Source organism: Pterocles gutturalis, unplaced genomic scaffold, assembly GCF_000699245.1.
Source record: "Pterocles gutturalis isolate BGI_N339 unplaced genomic scaffold, ASM69924v1 scaffold3341, whole genome shotgun sequence".
NCBI classification, from domain to species: domain Eukaryota; kingdom Metazoa; phylum Chordata; class Aves; order Pterocliformes; family Pteroclidae; genus Pterocles; species Pterocles gutturalis.
The window spans coordinates 51,287-67,473 of NW_010105206.1; the positions used below are offsets into that span (position 1 = coordinate 51,287).

The window sequence follows — 16,187 nt, forward strand, 5'->3', positions numbered from 1 at the left end:
TGTGACAAACCTGATGTAGGGGGTGGCAGAGAAACAGTGAGTGAGTGGGACAGGATTTTATGGTTTAAATCACAGACACCTAGGAGGAGACGGTAGGATGAAGTAGCAGCGTTTTATAACTTCACACGTTCTCACAAAGGGAAAAAAAAACCCCACCTTTTTATTTAAATATTGCTGAAGAGCATTTTGAGGATGGCCGCTAGCAAAACTGTATCAGGCAGATGTTGCTCCAGCAGGCTAATGGCAGCCCTGCTGTCTCACAGACGCTGCTGCACCAGGGCTGGAACGGCTGTGATATGGACTCCAGCCTTGAGCAGCCAGGGGTTTGTCGCACAGCCCTCCCCACATGCCATACGGGGGTGTGCATGGACTCTGCAGTCCCTTCAGCCTCCAAGGGAAGTTGTCTCTGTGGTGTGTTACATACCTGACACTCGTGGGGTTTTTCTCCTGTGTGCACCAGATAGTGCTTCTGGAGGTGAGCCAGCTGCGTGAAGCCTTTATTGCAAGTCTGGCATTTAAATGGTCTCTCTCCACTGTGTACTCGGAGGTGCACCTAGGGAGACACAAAGCAATTAACAATTTGCAGTTTCCAGCACTGTAAGAAAAGTACTTTCAGATGTTTCCTAAAGTTAGGGGAAGACTCCCACTGCCAAAATACAATGTTATCTAGTTAATTAGGTGGCGTCAGCATTAAAACACTGTCTTTACAACCATGCTTTCTTGCTGGGGGGTGGCATATTAAGCCCAGACTGATAAATAGCTTAACAAGCCAGGGAAGTCTCTCCCTACTTTTCCTAAATAACCCACAGGGAGAAAGCCTTCCCAGAAGGCTCGTGTCCTGTTCTCCACTGCCTACCTTCAGATTGGAGAGCTGGCCAAAGGTCTTGGAGCAAACGTTGCATTCATACTTGATCTTCCCATTCTGCTTCTTCAGTGGGTATGGGAGGGTTTTGTAACCGGTCACATTCCTCTTACTTTTAATGAGATTCATGGCTTCTTCACCGCCGGTGGCAGCCAACACCACTGAGGTAGGTTTAGGTTGCATTATGTGTTCTGAACTGGCTGCTGTACCAGCCGGGGGGGACCCGCTGGGAGGGGGGGCTCATTATGTGTTCTGACCGGGCTGCTGTCCCAGCCGTGGGTGACCCGCTGGTAGGGCTGCATGGCTTGTCCTTCATGCTGGCAGCAGCGCCCGTGATAGAGAAGGCACTGTTGGGTGCTGGGATGAGGAAGTCTCTCGGATGATCAGGCTGCAGCAAGCGACGGCCTCCTTCACTGGGCAACGAACTGGGGAGCGTGGTGGGGTTCAACATGTGGTGGGAAAGGCTACCTCCGCTGAGCAGGTTGCCATAAAGAGGATACATCCTTGGGAAGAGATTGAAATTGTTGATGCCATTGATATTGTTCAAAGCGCTCAGGTTGTTACAGCTCATATTGAATGGAGGTAACAGGAATTTGGGGTAGTGGGGGTTATAGGACGGTAGAAAGGCAGGTGGGAGGTGGCCAGGGGGTGCATATCCAGGATAAGACCCCAATCCTTCTGAGCCATATGATCCATTCAAGTAAGAGTATGGCTCTCTGTGCTCTTGGGAAGTAGGTGCCAGAGGTGAAACTGTGACCCCTGGACTGCTGTGGGGGCTTGAACTTTTTAAACTTTGGTCTGGGCTGCTCCTCCCAGAAGGACTTGGTGTAGTAGATGTCTGGATGGGCGAGTGAGTAATGTAGCTGGGTCTGTCCATCCCGTATGCTAAGGAAGCTTTCAGATAGTCTTCTGGAATGTGAGGTCGGATCGGGTAGACAACTCGAGGGAAGAAACACCTCTCCGGGCTATAGTTCTTACGCAAATCGTCCAAGTCTTTTTCCGGAGTAACTGGTGAAATGTTGGTCTGGAAGAAGTCTTTTCCCTTTGGAGGATTGGATTCCATTTTCAGGATTTCTTTCACACTGTGTTCCTTCTTTGGGATGCTTTTCTGACAGAGCTCCTCTTTATCAGCACTGTGCTGCTTTGGATTAATGTGGGTTTGTGCTGAAATACAAAGACAAGGTAACGATTATTTAGATATGCCACTGCCATTATCTCTTTTCAAAACACAATCTAACCCCTACAAGTTTAGTGGGAAGGAAGGGCCACTATTGGAGATGAGCAATCATTTAACTCACCAAAAAACATGAAGAAATGTCTGCTGGTATTAAGTGTTAATAAAAAGCATTGTTAATTTAAGGGACACAAGCCAGTACATACAGATCTGGATGATAATTCACTTGCAGAGTGCTAGTCTCCACTTTGCAAACTGATTTCACCTTTCCCCTTAAGTTTGACTGGCTTTGCTATTGAATGTCTATTTAAGCAGTATTTCTATTAACTGCGGTAACAAGCATTTGTTCACAATACAGGTTTAACAGAAGGACTTGCAGAACGCAAGCGCCCAGAAATGTTCCTCAGTAAAATAACAAGGCATGACAAATCGGCTTTTGCCAAACCGCAGCAGTCACTTCACCAGCCAGTTCAATTACTTACAGTACCAAAAAACCCATGGCTGGCTAGGATGAAAGCCTTCTTCAAAGAGAAGGTATTCTCCATCAGTAAACAGATCATTACTCATTAAACATACTGCTCAGGAACATCTACAACAAAGCAGACTATTTACTGCAGATTTCTGTGGCATTTAATCTATGCAAAACTCCTCTGCTTACAGCTGTACTTTATAAAAAAATGCTGAAGCAAAGCAAAAGAAAGCAAGACTAGTTGGCTCCAGCTTAAGCTGAAATGCACTTTAAAAAAAAAAAAAAAAAAAAAGTCAAAAGAAATAGGCATTTAGAAGGAAAGAGAAGCCAGCAGCCATTCAGCTCAGTTCAGCACATCCACTGTTCATTTGTATTCAAAGACTCTACCTTGTTATCTGGACATAAGATAATATAAACAGTATGCTGAAAGACATCTTCAGTAGTAAAAGAAGTCTGCTTTTATCTAATCTCCCAAAGTTATTAGTTCTATAGTCTTGAAATGATGACTTGTAAGATATTTTCTTATAGGGGAAAAACTACAAGAAGGTTTCATATTTGTGGTTAGTTATGTGCAAGGTTTTCCATCAGGAGGCCCAAGTCAACACTGATAGGTACACGACTCGAAAGTATCGCAGCCCTTTAGACAAATCTCTACTTTTGTGACTGACCTTACTTGACTAACTGGGGTGAGAAACAGTTATTTCTGATTTTTGGAGAACCAAAAGAAAAATGGGAACAGGCAATGACCTGCTTTCAACACAGATTTTTTGCTTCACTATTCACCACCCTGACGGAATCTATCATTTGGCAACATTACCATATAAGGCAAAGAAACAGCCATTTATTAAACATCTCCAAGAAAACAACTGTTTTCAAAGCATGCTCCTACACACAGCAACCCACTTTTACAGTAGCATCCTTTTTCAAATGGTATTAGACAAGTAGCAAGCGAATTTAGTTTGAGATATGTGGGCAGTTTGCGTATTTTCAAGTTGCAATGAAATGCAATTAAACTCAGTTATGTTCAAGGAAAATATTTCTGATAAAACACAGGGCATGTTGTACAGCAAGCACGCACATACATGAAGCGTGCAGATAGCTTCCCAATTACTTCTCTCAATGTTAAAAGTTTAATGCAGAGCTGTTTCAAAAATAAATTAATAGCGTGTCATGCTGTCTGGCATTAAAAATCATCTACTTTCTTTGATCATTGTGTCTGTACTCTTGGACTGGTAACTCATTTTCTAAATGTCCACCCAGGTTTTTGAGAATAACATAGAAGTCCTAGTAGGTTCAAGAAGCTCCACAATGGCACTGTGGGTAATATTATCTACATCTTCTTTTCAGCTGCCTGTCACCACGCCAGCCAGTGTCTCAGAGCAAACATTCCCGGTGACATTATCAGCATTGGGAAGTATCAAGACTGGGAAGTATTGAAAGCTGGGCAGAGGGGTGGGGGAAGCAGGACTTGTGAAGCCTCGCAGCAGAAAAAATAAATAAATACCACCTTATCAGGCCCCTATCAGTTTCTCAGTGGGGTCTGTGGAGCAGGAAGTTCAAATTGACACTTTTCTCTTTTAAAGAAAAAAATAAAATTCTGGGGGAGGGGAAGAGGAAGGAGAAGTGCCGGTGCTGCTGGAAAAGCGATAGAGAAACCCGGGCTGCTTCAGCTGGAGGACCAGCTCCTGCTGTCACAAGGTTAAACACCAGGGTGGGGACGTACGTGCCTCACGCGCCAGAGCAAGCCCAGAGTGACAAATCACACTGAGAGCGTAACTTTCTTTGTGCAACAGGCACACGTCCCCACTTGACAGACTAAAGATAATTGCTCTTTCCTTCCCTTCGAAATTCTCCTGGTAAAGCCCTCCCTCCTGCTAATTTCCATGGGTAGACTGAAGTCGCAATATTTAAAGATTATTTTTCAAGCCTAACTGTGACAGCTCTCTTTAGTCTGCAACCTGTCTTTGGTCCATAAATCCCTTCTCGGCTTCTTCCCCTATTACCTGAGCACAAGGGACACTTGGGAACACCGGAGAGATCAAAACACAAACAAGTGTGTCAGCACTGTGTAAAATAAGAAAAGGTAATGTCAGGGGCCAAGGAGAAGTTCTTATGTTTTATACCGAATGTGGATTTAAACCAGGGCTGAAACTGATTGAGAGGTTTACAACTTTTCTTGTTGCTCTTAAAGGAGCCATACTTCAAAGGTAAAGAGATATATTTCTTACAAATTGATTTTTTTTAACTCATGATTTTAGATTTTAAGTGCTTACCGATCACAATGTCTCCCTCTCACTCTTGAAATGCATTTCTCCCTCCCACCCCCACATACATATATATTCACTAAACATAGGCACATACTCTTCCAAGATCTGTCTAGTTTCTGTGGTCAGAGAGACACACAGAAAAGAGGTTCATGACAAAACAAGAACTGTGCAGCTGCATTTGTAAGTTACTGATCTGAGGGGAGGGGGGGGGGGGGGGGGGAAAAAAAAAAAAAAAAACAGACGTGCCTCTTTAGGAGCCTGATCCACTTCCAGCCGAGGTCAACAGATTATTTGCTCAGATCTGAGATTAGTGAGTGTGTGCAAGAGGAAAAGGGACAAAACTCCAGTTACTTTTAAGTATTAATAAAACTCGGGCAGAGGGGCTGCCTGAAGTCACTCCAATGTGGGTGTTCCAGCTACAGACTGCAGCATAGCTGTAGGCTTTGCTCTCATTTCTTGTGCTCCGAGCTGTAGCCTGAGAAAGGCTTCATAAAAACAATGACCTGTTTTTTCTAAAAACTTGAAAAACGGTTGTAGGCAGACAGTAATTTCAATAGTAATACCAGGAGTGAAATGGTACTGAACACTTTTGAGTGGTGGAGCTTAATTATGCCGATTCACATTTTCGATCTAAATTAAGCACCTCTTTTGCTAGTAGAAAGAGAACCTCGAAGTTGTGAAGCAGGCAAAACAAAGAGTGTTTCCACTCAAAATGAGAACGGAGACCAACATTGAAAAGTATATAATTTGATCATCTGTTTTCTAAATGTGTCCGAGGCAGGGTGACGTGCCTTTGAAAACATTTTACTCAGAAAAGGTCTTTAAGGGAGCCTTCAAATAATCCTCAATATTAAGTCAACTTTAGCCCCCGAATTCTGGTTTTGCGAAGACAACCTTTCATATCATTTCAAAATCATTTTCCTGAGCCCTTTTGAAGATTCCAGGAGGCATTTTTTTTAAGCAAGTGCAGATGTTTCCTCTCAACCCAAACAGAAAAGCTTCAAAACCAGAAAGTGAAACTGCCCATAAACAAAAGGGAAAGCGAGTGGCAGGGCTTAGCAAACAGCCAGCGTGTCAGGGCCAGCATGAAGAAGAAAAGCATAAATCACATTTAACAAACAAGCTTTAAAAAGTTAATCTTCATAGAATCCGAAAGATTGTAAATAATACCTTGTTAAACATATTAATGAAGCAAGAAGATTGCCAAATATTTTGTAAATACTTTGCAAATTGTCTTCCCCCAACTTAAACATTTTTTCTAAAGTTTGACCAAAAGAAGATGTCACCTGCCTGTACTTGACTGAGGAGACAAATACGACATGAACAGTAGGAAGTTGCATCATATGATTGCAATACATGAATATTATTATCAAATAGTCATGTCCTGAGTCAATGCAATTGTATTTTTGTTTTAAAAAAAACCAAACAAACAACCAAACACAAACACAGCTGTTACCCTCTCCAGCCTCCATCCCAAAATTATGCTCCTGTGATGAAGCAGGAAAGAAATGCTAGATTATGTGGGACCCTGAAGCAAATTTCCTCAGTCTGTTTGCTATTCCAAATGCCTAGGATATCACAGACTAAAAGTCAATCTGAGAGGCCAATTGAATGAGGTTAAGCACACTTCACACATTACAAAAAACCTGGGTTTGCTGGCCAGCAGAATGTAGAAATCTTGTGCCATCACACTTAAAACTATTTACTGGACAAATCACCTTCTGAAGATGATACATCTCAAATCTTGATAGAAAACAATACCAGTCGCCTCAAAACAGGCAGGAAGGAGAAGGGGATCATTTGAAATGAGACTGAGTTTCCACTGCTGGGATAATGCAGAGTCTTGCCTCGACCACTATTGTGCAACTCCTTGCAGGCACTTCAACGTCCACTCGAAGTTACGTAGCTCCACTCAGAGCTAATCATGGCCATGATGGTAGGTGTGTGCTTCAGCGTCTGAAAGACTGGGTCAAAGGCCCCAGTTCAAGAAAACACAGAGGACAGGTTTAAACCCACAACTAAGTACACACCTAATTGCTGTCTTGAATCTGGATGCTTTCCTTCTACAGCACAAATGAGCTAACGCTGGAGAAGTTACCTTTAATTTGAAAGTTTGCTGTTACAGAGGCAAGTAGATGTTATATGTGGACGTGTAAATATATTTATGCTCCAAAGTGGTAGTTCTCTCATTTTTGAGGCCACTAATTACAGGAAACAAAGCCAGAGAAATTCTCTGATACATTTTTCCCTGGAGGCCCATCCCTCTTGGGTGCTTTAAGAGGAACCAAGGTGCTGAACTTCAAGACCGTGATCCCCAAACCCCTGAGGGACCGAAAGCAGCTGCCTATATTTTAAGCTGGCAAGACTGGAAGCTCTCCGTAGGTGTGTGTCCCAGGTGGCCTCTCCTGTGCTGGGCCAGGCAACCAGCCAAGGCACGGCTCTTCCAAAGCCTCCCGCAGGCACCAGCACGCTCTGCACACCCAAGACGCGGTGGAGGGACAGAGCTAGGCACAACACACAAAACGGCCATGGGCTGGCGGTGCTGCTGCCCCACGCTCACGCTGGCTCATTCCCAGTGGGAGAGAGCCCTGACTTCAGCCTGTGGCGAGACCTGGACCTCGACCTTCCCTCCCTCTTCCTCAGAAGATGCCAAAACCAGCAACCAGGAGCTGGGAGAGGTGGTGATGCTCATCTGCTCCTGCTCCTCTGAGGGAAGCTGTGCCCTTTTAAACACTGAATTATTAGTGATTCATTTGGCTGGAGAGGGCTTTCCTGATTTTCTAGCATGTGGAGAAGGTGATCAGTGGGGGGTTGCCCCAAGCAAGAATGTGTTAAGATGTTTAGATGGGGCAAAGCCCCACGTCTGCAGCCGGCGCAGGATGCTAGCCATCTGGGGACAAGCCTTCTGCACTTTACTCATAGATGAATGTAGTGTGAGGGCACCTCAGCCAGGCTAGCGCTAGAAAGAGAGGCTGGAGAGGCAGCGGGATGTTCCCTAATTTTAGATTTAACGAGAAGTGGCTAGGGAGGAAGGGGAAGAAGAAAACTGAACAGTGCTGACATTCACTTTAAACTTATCTGTTTCCAGTACTAATGCTGGAAAAAACATCCCTGCTCACACTGTTTCTAAAGGGCCCCCAGCAAATAAGCATCTTTGGGAGACCTCTGGATTTTTTCTGTACTTTTCAAGAAAGGGCACTGGAACTTTAGAACATTTCAATCCTCATGGTATCTGTAGGGTTTCTGGCCCAACTGCAGGCTTTAAGCCTGAATGTGTTTGTCAGAAAGACAAGGGAAAAAGATTTTTAAAGCGAGAACTTCTTATAATTTTTCTGAACTGCTGTTTTCTTTACGTGGAGGGGGCTAACAAAATTTCCAAATGGTCTAAACTAAATTATCTTTAAAGATAAGGGATATTTCAATCTCAGCATCTGGAAAGACTGCTCTTTCAAATGTTGAAGCTGAGCTACACAACTGTTGCTCAAGATCCTGTCTCTTTAAATCCACATAGTAAACCTACTTTTTCTGAAATGGACTATTTGGCACGTGTCCAGACACCCCCAGTTTTGACCTGAGTAAGCTTAACCAGGTAACTAGTTGACACTTTACAAATACATACTTTGCTACCTAAATGCCAGCAAATGCAGGAAACTGAGGCTGCATTAGTGCACCCTCCTAGCTGGTGGCCAAATGTGTCTGGCTGGGTCTTTGCAAACTCCTCATCCACAGGAACCCTAAATGCTGCTGTCTCATCCCACCTGCAGCCCTGCTGAAAAGCCAACAGTCCATCATACCAGGAAATAAAACCACACAGCGAGTGGTGAAATGACATATGTGCAAAGATGACAGAATCAGTGAGACTTTTTTTTAATAGGGAATATAGCAGCATAGGATATCCCCTCCCTCTCTTCCCTCTGCCATTAAGAGAAAGCAAATTTTCTTCTGTAATTTGTTATGTTTAGTAGGGAAAATGTAAAGACCCAGAACTGGTGAAAGGATGACATCCATGGAGGACAGATGTATTTTTGATTAATTTGAATGTGTGACATCATTTTCATGATGTGGGGGGGTTACATTTTAGCTCTAATGAACCCCAAAGTAACACTGATATTTTATAACCCATTATTTGTTAATTAATAACAGTAAATAGTCCTTTTTTAAAAAAATACCTGCTTGCTATTTTTCCTTCAGATTTCAGTGCAGGCGCTTGCAGAAGGACAAAAGAATGCTCTGCTCTATCTCAGAGCAGATAGCAGGAGGGGAGGCAGCCCAAGAGTCAAATGAGAACTCAGCAAGAATCTCACCCTCTCTTCAGGGGGTCTGGGTGAGGTGCTAGGCAGTGATTAAGCTATGAGTAAAGCGCTGAGGCTGGAAATGGTCAGAAACCACAGAGGAACACAGAGATAAACTCCTGGAAACACCTCTTCCCCCTGCTACCAGTGCTGTTATTTTTGAACAGAAAATGAAAGCTGCAATATACAGCCAAGGAATGGGGACAAAATACACTGAGCTTAAAAAAGAAGTAACCAGATGAGAAGACCACAGGAGGTTTGCTCTCATAAGATAAGTGCAGATGAAAGGCTCAAAAGAGTGTTATGCAGTCAACACGTATTTTGTCAGACACCTAGACAGAGCCATGGCACACAGCCACTTCCTTGTACAGTGAGGGCAGCCCTTTGGCAGCTTGACTGGACAGCCTTTAGTGTACGGAATCAGAGCAGACTTTTGCTCAGCACACTACGAGATCTGGACTTGGAAAGTCTGAGAGTGAACCAACATCTATGGTTCTGAAGGCAGAGGATATATTCAGGTTGTCTGTCCAGAATTTCATCAGATAAGACTCGGATTGTAAACCAGTAACTGTTCAGACTTTTTATAATCTGTTTACATTTGAACGGGCACAGGGAACTCGTTCTGTTGTGTTGGCTTTTTTTAATTCCCCTTTTCCACTCCGAGCTACCTCCTGTGACACAACACATGATGCAGCTGTGTAATTATACAACTTATTATTAGATCATATAGGCAGAAGACACATTACTAGAATTCCTTGTTTATACTGTAATCCACTTACTGAGGTTCATCATTGTCAGCTCTCTGGAGGAGGGATAGTGCAGCCTCTCTGCAAAGTCTCGGCAATACCACACAAGCAGCTCTTGGTTGGCAGGGATGGGTTTGATGGTGTAGAAGTAGATGTTCATTCCATTCTGACAAGCAGCCAAGTTCTGTTCCTGAACAGAGTAGCCAGGGTTTACATAACGCATCCAGTTGCTCTTGTCCTCATTAAATCCGTCAATGAAGTGGTGAAGCTCACCACCTGAATAAATCTGGAATAGAGAGGAAGTGCCTATGAATATATACGCACAATTCGCAACACGTGCGCACAGAGTCCAGAGGAGAAGAATGATAAGCTTTTTTTTAAAAAAAACAAGAAGATATCACGGAAATAAGAATTCAAGCTGAGTCCCCCACTTTCCAACTATGATATCCTCTGTGTTAAGAAAAGAGATGATTATTCAAAGGTAAGTCCACAGTCACCTTTTCCAGTTCTGCTTAGCCTGTGGCTCTGCTCATATGGACAAATCAGAGCCAAAATCTGAAATGCAGAGTACTCTCCCTGCGTGAACAGCCTACCTTAGAGTCCTTTTCTCGGTGCTATGATTAACAAGTGGGTGATGCTAATGACTGCAGGTCTGAGTGCATGCTTGCATTAATGCTTTGAGTCACCTGTGTATAAGACCGTCTGGCTGTGCTACGTCAGAGTCTTTCTCGCCTTTTTCTGTGGCCTCTGTACTTGCAGTTTCCTACCACCTCCACCCAAAGGTTTAAACTATGCAAACATCCTCCACCCCCCAGAGTCCTAAAGCAACACTTGCTCATAGTTGGACTGTAGCCTTTTTGTAGAAAGGCTGGGTGAGGCAAAGATGAACTTCACCTGCCATAACTTAACGAAGACCTGGAGAGGGGCCAGCTGATGAGAAGTCACTTTTCCTATTGAGGGACACGTTCTGGCTTGTCCACAGAGGGGAAAGAAAACATGAATCTAAAAACTGCTCAGTGGCTTGGGGGGGCAGAAGTCCCAATCATTGACAGAAGCTACTGTTTCTTAAAGTGGTAAGAATAAGAGAATTATCAAAACAAGACCAAAAAAAAAAAAAAAAAAAAATCAAGCAAATCCAGGAGACACATTTGTTAAAGACACATCCCTTACTCTCGGAGAGAACTAGCTCTACCCTGGATGAAACGGGGCTCCTGGGTTTTGCAAAACAGGCAACCAGGCAAAAAAAAGACCTTAAACCAGGAGCAGTTTGCACCAGCGATGCACCTTGCTGAGCAGGAAATGCCCGTCCAAGGGGGAGACAGAGCTTATCTAAGGCGCAAAACACTCCAATGGTGTGTTCCTGCCTTTGTGTTCACAGCACTGTCTTTTGCACCTACCTGGCCGGGCAGCTCCCCCCACAAGCCCCCACCAGTCAGCTGGGACCTCTCCTCTTCTCCCTGAGAGAGCCACCAGTGGAGGGGCAAGGCAGCCTGGCCCTTTAACGCTGGCCATAAACACCAGAATCACTTTCTTTAAGAGTAACTTCCTGTAAACTGAGAAGGGGGAAATACATGTGGCCTCATCAAAGCAGCTTGGAGAGATTTTGCGGTGTGTTTGTTATGAGAAAATGGAAGCAAGCCGGGTGAGTTGTGCTGCATCAAGAAGAGTCTTCGGGTTTCTTTGCTCACCCCAGCTCACAAACTTCCAGGAATGTGGGGCTCCGGCGTTCAACCCCTGCCGCCGCTTGCCAAATCGGACCTCCACGGCTCCCACAGCAGAGCCACGGATGCTGCCGGTCACCGTGCTCTGGCTCCGTGGCGTAGGCAGCCCACCGGGCTCCCACCTACTCTGGGGATGGCGAGACCAGATGTGCTGAGTCACAGCACGGTTCCCAGAAATGACGCTGGCCCCGGGCGGCTCCGTTCCCCTCATGTGGGCAAGGCACAGGCAGCGTCCCCCTGCGCGCGCGTAGCAGATGTTCCCACTCCTGCCAGCAAGCCCAGGATGCCTTTAATAACATGTGGGAAGTTATCTCCCCCAATTTCCTTTGCATATGCAAGCCTGTTTCAGACCCCTAGGAAGGAATTCATTTTCAGTGCAGCAGTGTGTCTTGAACGAATCAAGAGATTATAACAGGGAATTCAACAATGCTTAGATGGCTCCTAGGATATTATTTCCGAGGATCCCTCCACATTAAGGCTTAAAATCACATCATGACAATGATGTAATCTTTCTCGCTGCAATATGAGGTCCTGCAAGATGGTTAGCAGCCCCTCTTCCCAATACTGCCATCTTATTAGCAACTGGCAGGGCTAGGGCTGGCATACCAGTCTCTTTCTATGCCAGGCACAAGCTCCTGAAAAATTTGGCTAAAAGAAGCATTTTCTAGCCTTATGAATGCGAAAACAGTCACCTGCTTTGTAAAAACACTCACACAAATAATTGCCTGTGCAATGCTGTATTACATGGCACAAAGACGATCTGAGAAAACCAAAATGATGCAATTAGGTAGGAAGAAAGGGGTGTGGGGAAAGCTGGTGCTTGCCCTGTGCTTCACCTGGATATGAGGCTGGGATATTGCTAAGGTAGGCAGGCACCTGGGCACAGAGGTTTGGATATACTCCCAAATACACCGATTTAGACACAACCTAAATGGCTAGAAGGCAGCAAAACAAATCCATGGAAGGAGATGGGGCTGAAGGAATGTTCTCTAACAATTCATAATAGGTCTGTAAAGGAGACGGAGGATTAAGGCAACTGGTAAACTGGAAGCATATTCCCCAGCACAGACTTCCCAAGCCAAAACAAATTGGCTGGTGCTCCCTTCCAGCTAATACTAGAGCATACAAATCAAGTGTCACCTCTAGTGTTTATCTGGCATTAGTGGATTTTTCTCTTCACTAAGATCCACGGGCTGCTCTTTTAACACTTTCTGAAGTGGACTAGAAAAGCTTATGACTTGAATGCTATACACTTAAGACCACCGCCACTGTGGTATAGCAGTTCTATTCAAAACCCAGGAAAAAATGGCACAAAATGTACCATAATCACAGATTTTTCATAGATGGAAAAATCAAGGATACATGATATTTCCATAAACAAGAATGACTTTCTACTGTGAAGAAATGCAAAATAACCTATCTCTACAGCAAGCAGCAGAACTATTTCTTTACACAATCAAACACCAAAGCGTTTCAGAAAACAGAGCTGGGAAGGTCTGTGCATCTCCTCTGCTCTCTCCACCCCCACCGTCCCTACATCCAAGACAGCAGGCTTTTACTTGGCTTAATTCACCCCACTGGCTCTGTTCGTGCCTGGCAGCATACAGAAGTTGCCCCCTGCATTCACACAGGTCTGAAGCAGGAAGTGACCCAGCTTCTCAGCTGTACTCATTTAGTGATCTGCTTACTGCAACAACATGGTACTGTTTTTTCCTGCTTACCCGCCAAAAGTATTTTCTGTTCGCATTCTTGGGAACTGTATCGCTGGTATAGATCTCTCCTACCAGGGGTCCAAAGCGTGTTCCTTTTGGGATGTACTCTTTGCTTATAACTCCAGTGACCTACAAGAAGAGCAGCACAGGATCAGTCCATCGCCAGCAGAGATCAAAAGGTCTTCCTTCCTCTCCCCTGTCCCCCGAACTTAACAAGGTAAAGCAACCAATGCAAGAAATTTTTAGTGACAGGTCAGCAAAACAGAAGTAAGTTAACAACCGTGTTGGATATGAGACGACCAGCTTTGTTAGATACTAGCATCTTACCGAGACATACGGAAGCCAAAAATGAATACCACCTGAAAAAATGTGTTTTGTGGAAATACATTTACAAGAAGAAACAGTAAGCAAAATGTACAGAGACCATCAAACACCTTCAGACATTATTTCTCCTATCAGAGGCAACCCTCAAAAGTCTAGTTCCAGCAAATAAAAATATTCAATAGCGATTAATCACTTCACTGCTACAGTTTGCTTTTCTATTAAGTTAGGAACTGGAATGACTGCTCCTCCAGATCAAAATGAAACCTCCCCCCGCCCCCAGCCCTTCTTCACTCTATACCCGTCCTGATAGCTAGAAGGAGAACAAAAAAAAAAAAAAGATAACCTATAATTCTCTCACCAGCATACAGTGGCATACAAAACAGAATATTAAATGTCTTTGGGACATGTACTCACAGATCACCCTTTTTTATAAAAGGGAGGCAGCAGTTCCGGTAACATATGTCAAGTGGGTTTGGTCAAAAAGGCGTAAGGGTTTTGATGAAAACGCTCCACTATGCTAGGTCTAAGAAATGTACTCTAGTTGTTCAGCTTCCTTCTTGACAGTAATTACACCAAAAAAAGTCACTGACCACAAATCAGGAAGCAATTCATCATTATTCAGAAGAACGTGCCTTAGAGTAACCCTTTGCAAAACACTGCTGAGTTATTGGTTTTGTCTCTGTTCCTCACCAATCTTCTTAAATTTAATGTATCCAAACAATGTTAGAAAACCAACGATTTTGTAAGCCAAAAAACCCAAGCTTTTGCAAGATTGATCCCACTGCTCACATAGTGGAAAAACAGGAAGGTGAAAAGCCCATTAATTTGGTATTATGACCAAACTTTCATGGCAAAATATAGTAATCATATCCCCTTCACACATCTTGTCTTTTTGCTTGCCAGGATTTCAGAACAAAACAGGAACAGAAGCGGTTGACTGACAAGGAGAGTTGGGATTACTGCTGTCCCTGCAAGGAATCAACGTTCTTACAAAAGCAGATTAGCACTCATCAGACCCTGCAGATAGCTCAGTTCAGTGAGCACTTCTTTTTCTCCATATCAGTCCTTCGCAGCAAAGGATGGTAAAAGCCCTGGACTGTAGACAGCACTTCACAAATTAGCTAAGCCTTGTGATTTTCTCATGCTACGTATTCTTCTGTTGTATCACCCTTGGTGTGAGAGAGGGAGGGAGACAGACAGAGAAATACTTGCCTGTGTATTGGTCAAGATCAAAAAGCCCAGTAAACAACTAATGCCTAACAATAATTTCACGTTAAATGTCAAAATAAAGGGGACAAATAACAGCCATGGAATCAAGGAGGTAATCCACGCAGAAACAGATTGCTGGGTGTACGCCGTGGCTGTTTGCGCTTGTCTGTGTTTCAACATGTGTTTCAGAACACTACAAAAAAAATTAAACGTCAACAGTAGAGGTAGTTAAATGCTCCATTGATCTGTGCATCTGGACTGAAGAGAAAGAAAAGGGACTTCCAGAAATTTTCCTACACCTACCACAAGCTGAAACAAGCTCAGGGGCTCAGTTTTATTTTTGTCTTGCTTGTACATTTCTCATAGAGAGCTGAAAAAGGCAGATGTTTTTCTCATCTTCCCCATATATCTTCATTTACATCCATCTGCCCTCTCAAGAAAAGTTCACAACCAAGCTAAAGCACACCCTAACAGTTTTATTGCATGGTAGCTCAAGTTATTTCATGGTTTTAAAAATATCTTGGCCTTAATTAAAATGACTTTAATGAAATTCTCTCAATCTCTAGAAATCACTCCTTGAACTAGTCAACTTGAAATGCTCATTGAACTCGTGTCTCTGACACAGAAAATACTTTTGATATCCACCTTAAATGCAGCTTTTGCTTCTCCCTCGGCGCAGCTGAACATGATTTCTCATGCTGTACCCATCAGAGGATTATTTTGGTAGATGATGTTCTGCACATCCGTGTGTGCCAACACTGAAGTTTTGCTAAAACCAGATTAAAGCCGTCCAGACCACTTTTAACTGAGGGTGGCTTTCTGGTCAGCAATTCTTGGCCTCCATTGTGCCCCCAAAAGCCCAGCTGCGGCAGTTGAGGAGGGGTACCCTCCGGGAGAGGTGTGCCTGCAGCGCCAGGACAGGCTGGCTCCAGGCTGCCGGCAGCCCCCCTGCCACAGCTTGGTGGGGGTGGCTTCACAAGAGGCCACGAAGTACAGAGCTCCCGAGGGCTTGTAGGGGAAACAGCGAAGTAACTCCGTGTCCACAGCCGAGGGGAAACCGTCCGCGGGCTAAAGCTGTCGCAGAGAGGCATTTCAGACTTGTGTCCACCAGGTGTCCTTCAGCCCATTGCTGCCTCTCGGCGATGAGACTTTCCGAAACAGCCTCATGGAACCACAGGGGAGCATGACCTGAGCTCGCTCCCCACAAATAAAAGCCTCTTGCCCGTGTGCAGCCTTCGGGGTCTGAACCGCGCCGTACGGCAGCAGCACGCGATTTTCAGGACAATTTCCTCCCTGCGCACCTACCCCCTCTCCCTTCAAAGCTCCAACTTTCAACACTTGCCAGCGGCCCACTACCACGTTTTTCCTCTCGGTAAAACAGCACTTCTAGCACGAAGATGAAACTCAAACG

General features: G+C 44.4%; 1 protein-coding gene across 1 annotated transcript in view; it reads right to left on the bottom strand.

Annotated features, from left to right (window-relative positions):
* Nucleotides 1-13,372, bottom strand: part of PRDM1 (PR domain containing 1, with ZNF domain) — a gene marked incomplete at its 5' end in the record, with an annotated part of 14,073 nt that extends 701 nt beyond the window's left edge. The window contains 5 exons of the mRNA XM_010087283.1: nucleotides 416-553; nucleotides 857-1,058; nucleotides 1,120-2,026; nucleotides 9,844-10,096; nucleotides 13,253-13,372. Coding sequence (XP_010085585.1) covers nucleotides 416-553; nucleotides 857-1,058; nucleotides 1,120-2,026; nucleotides 9,844-10,096; nucleotides 13,253-13,372 — 1,620 coding nt within the window. The remainder of the gene's footprint in view (nucleotides 1-415; nucleotides 554-856; nucleotides 1,059-1,119; nucleotides 2,027-9,843; nucleotides 10,097-13,252) is intronic.
* Nucleotides 13,373-16,187: the final 2,815 nt, after the last annotated feature.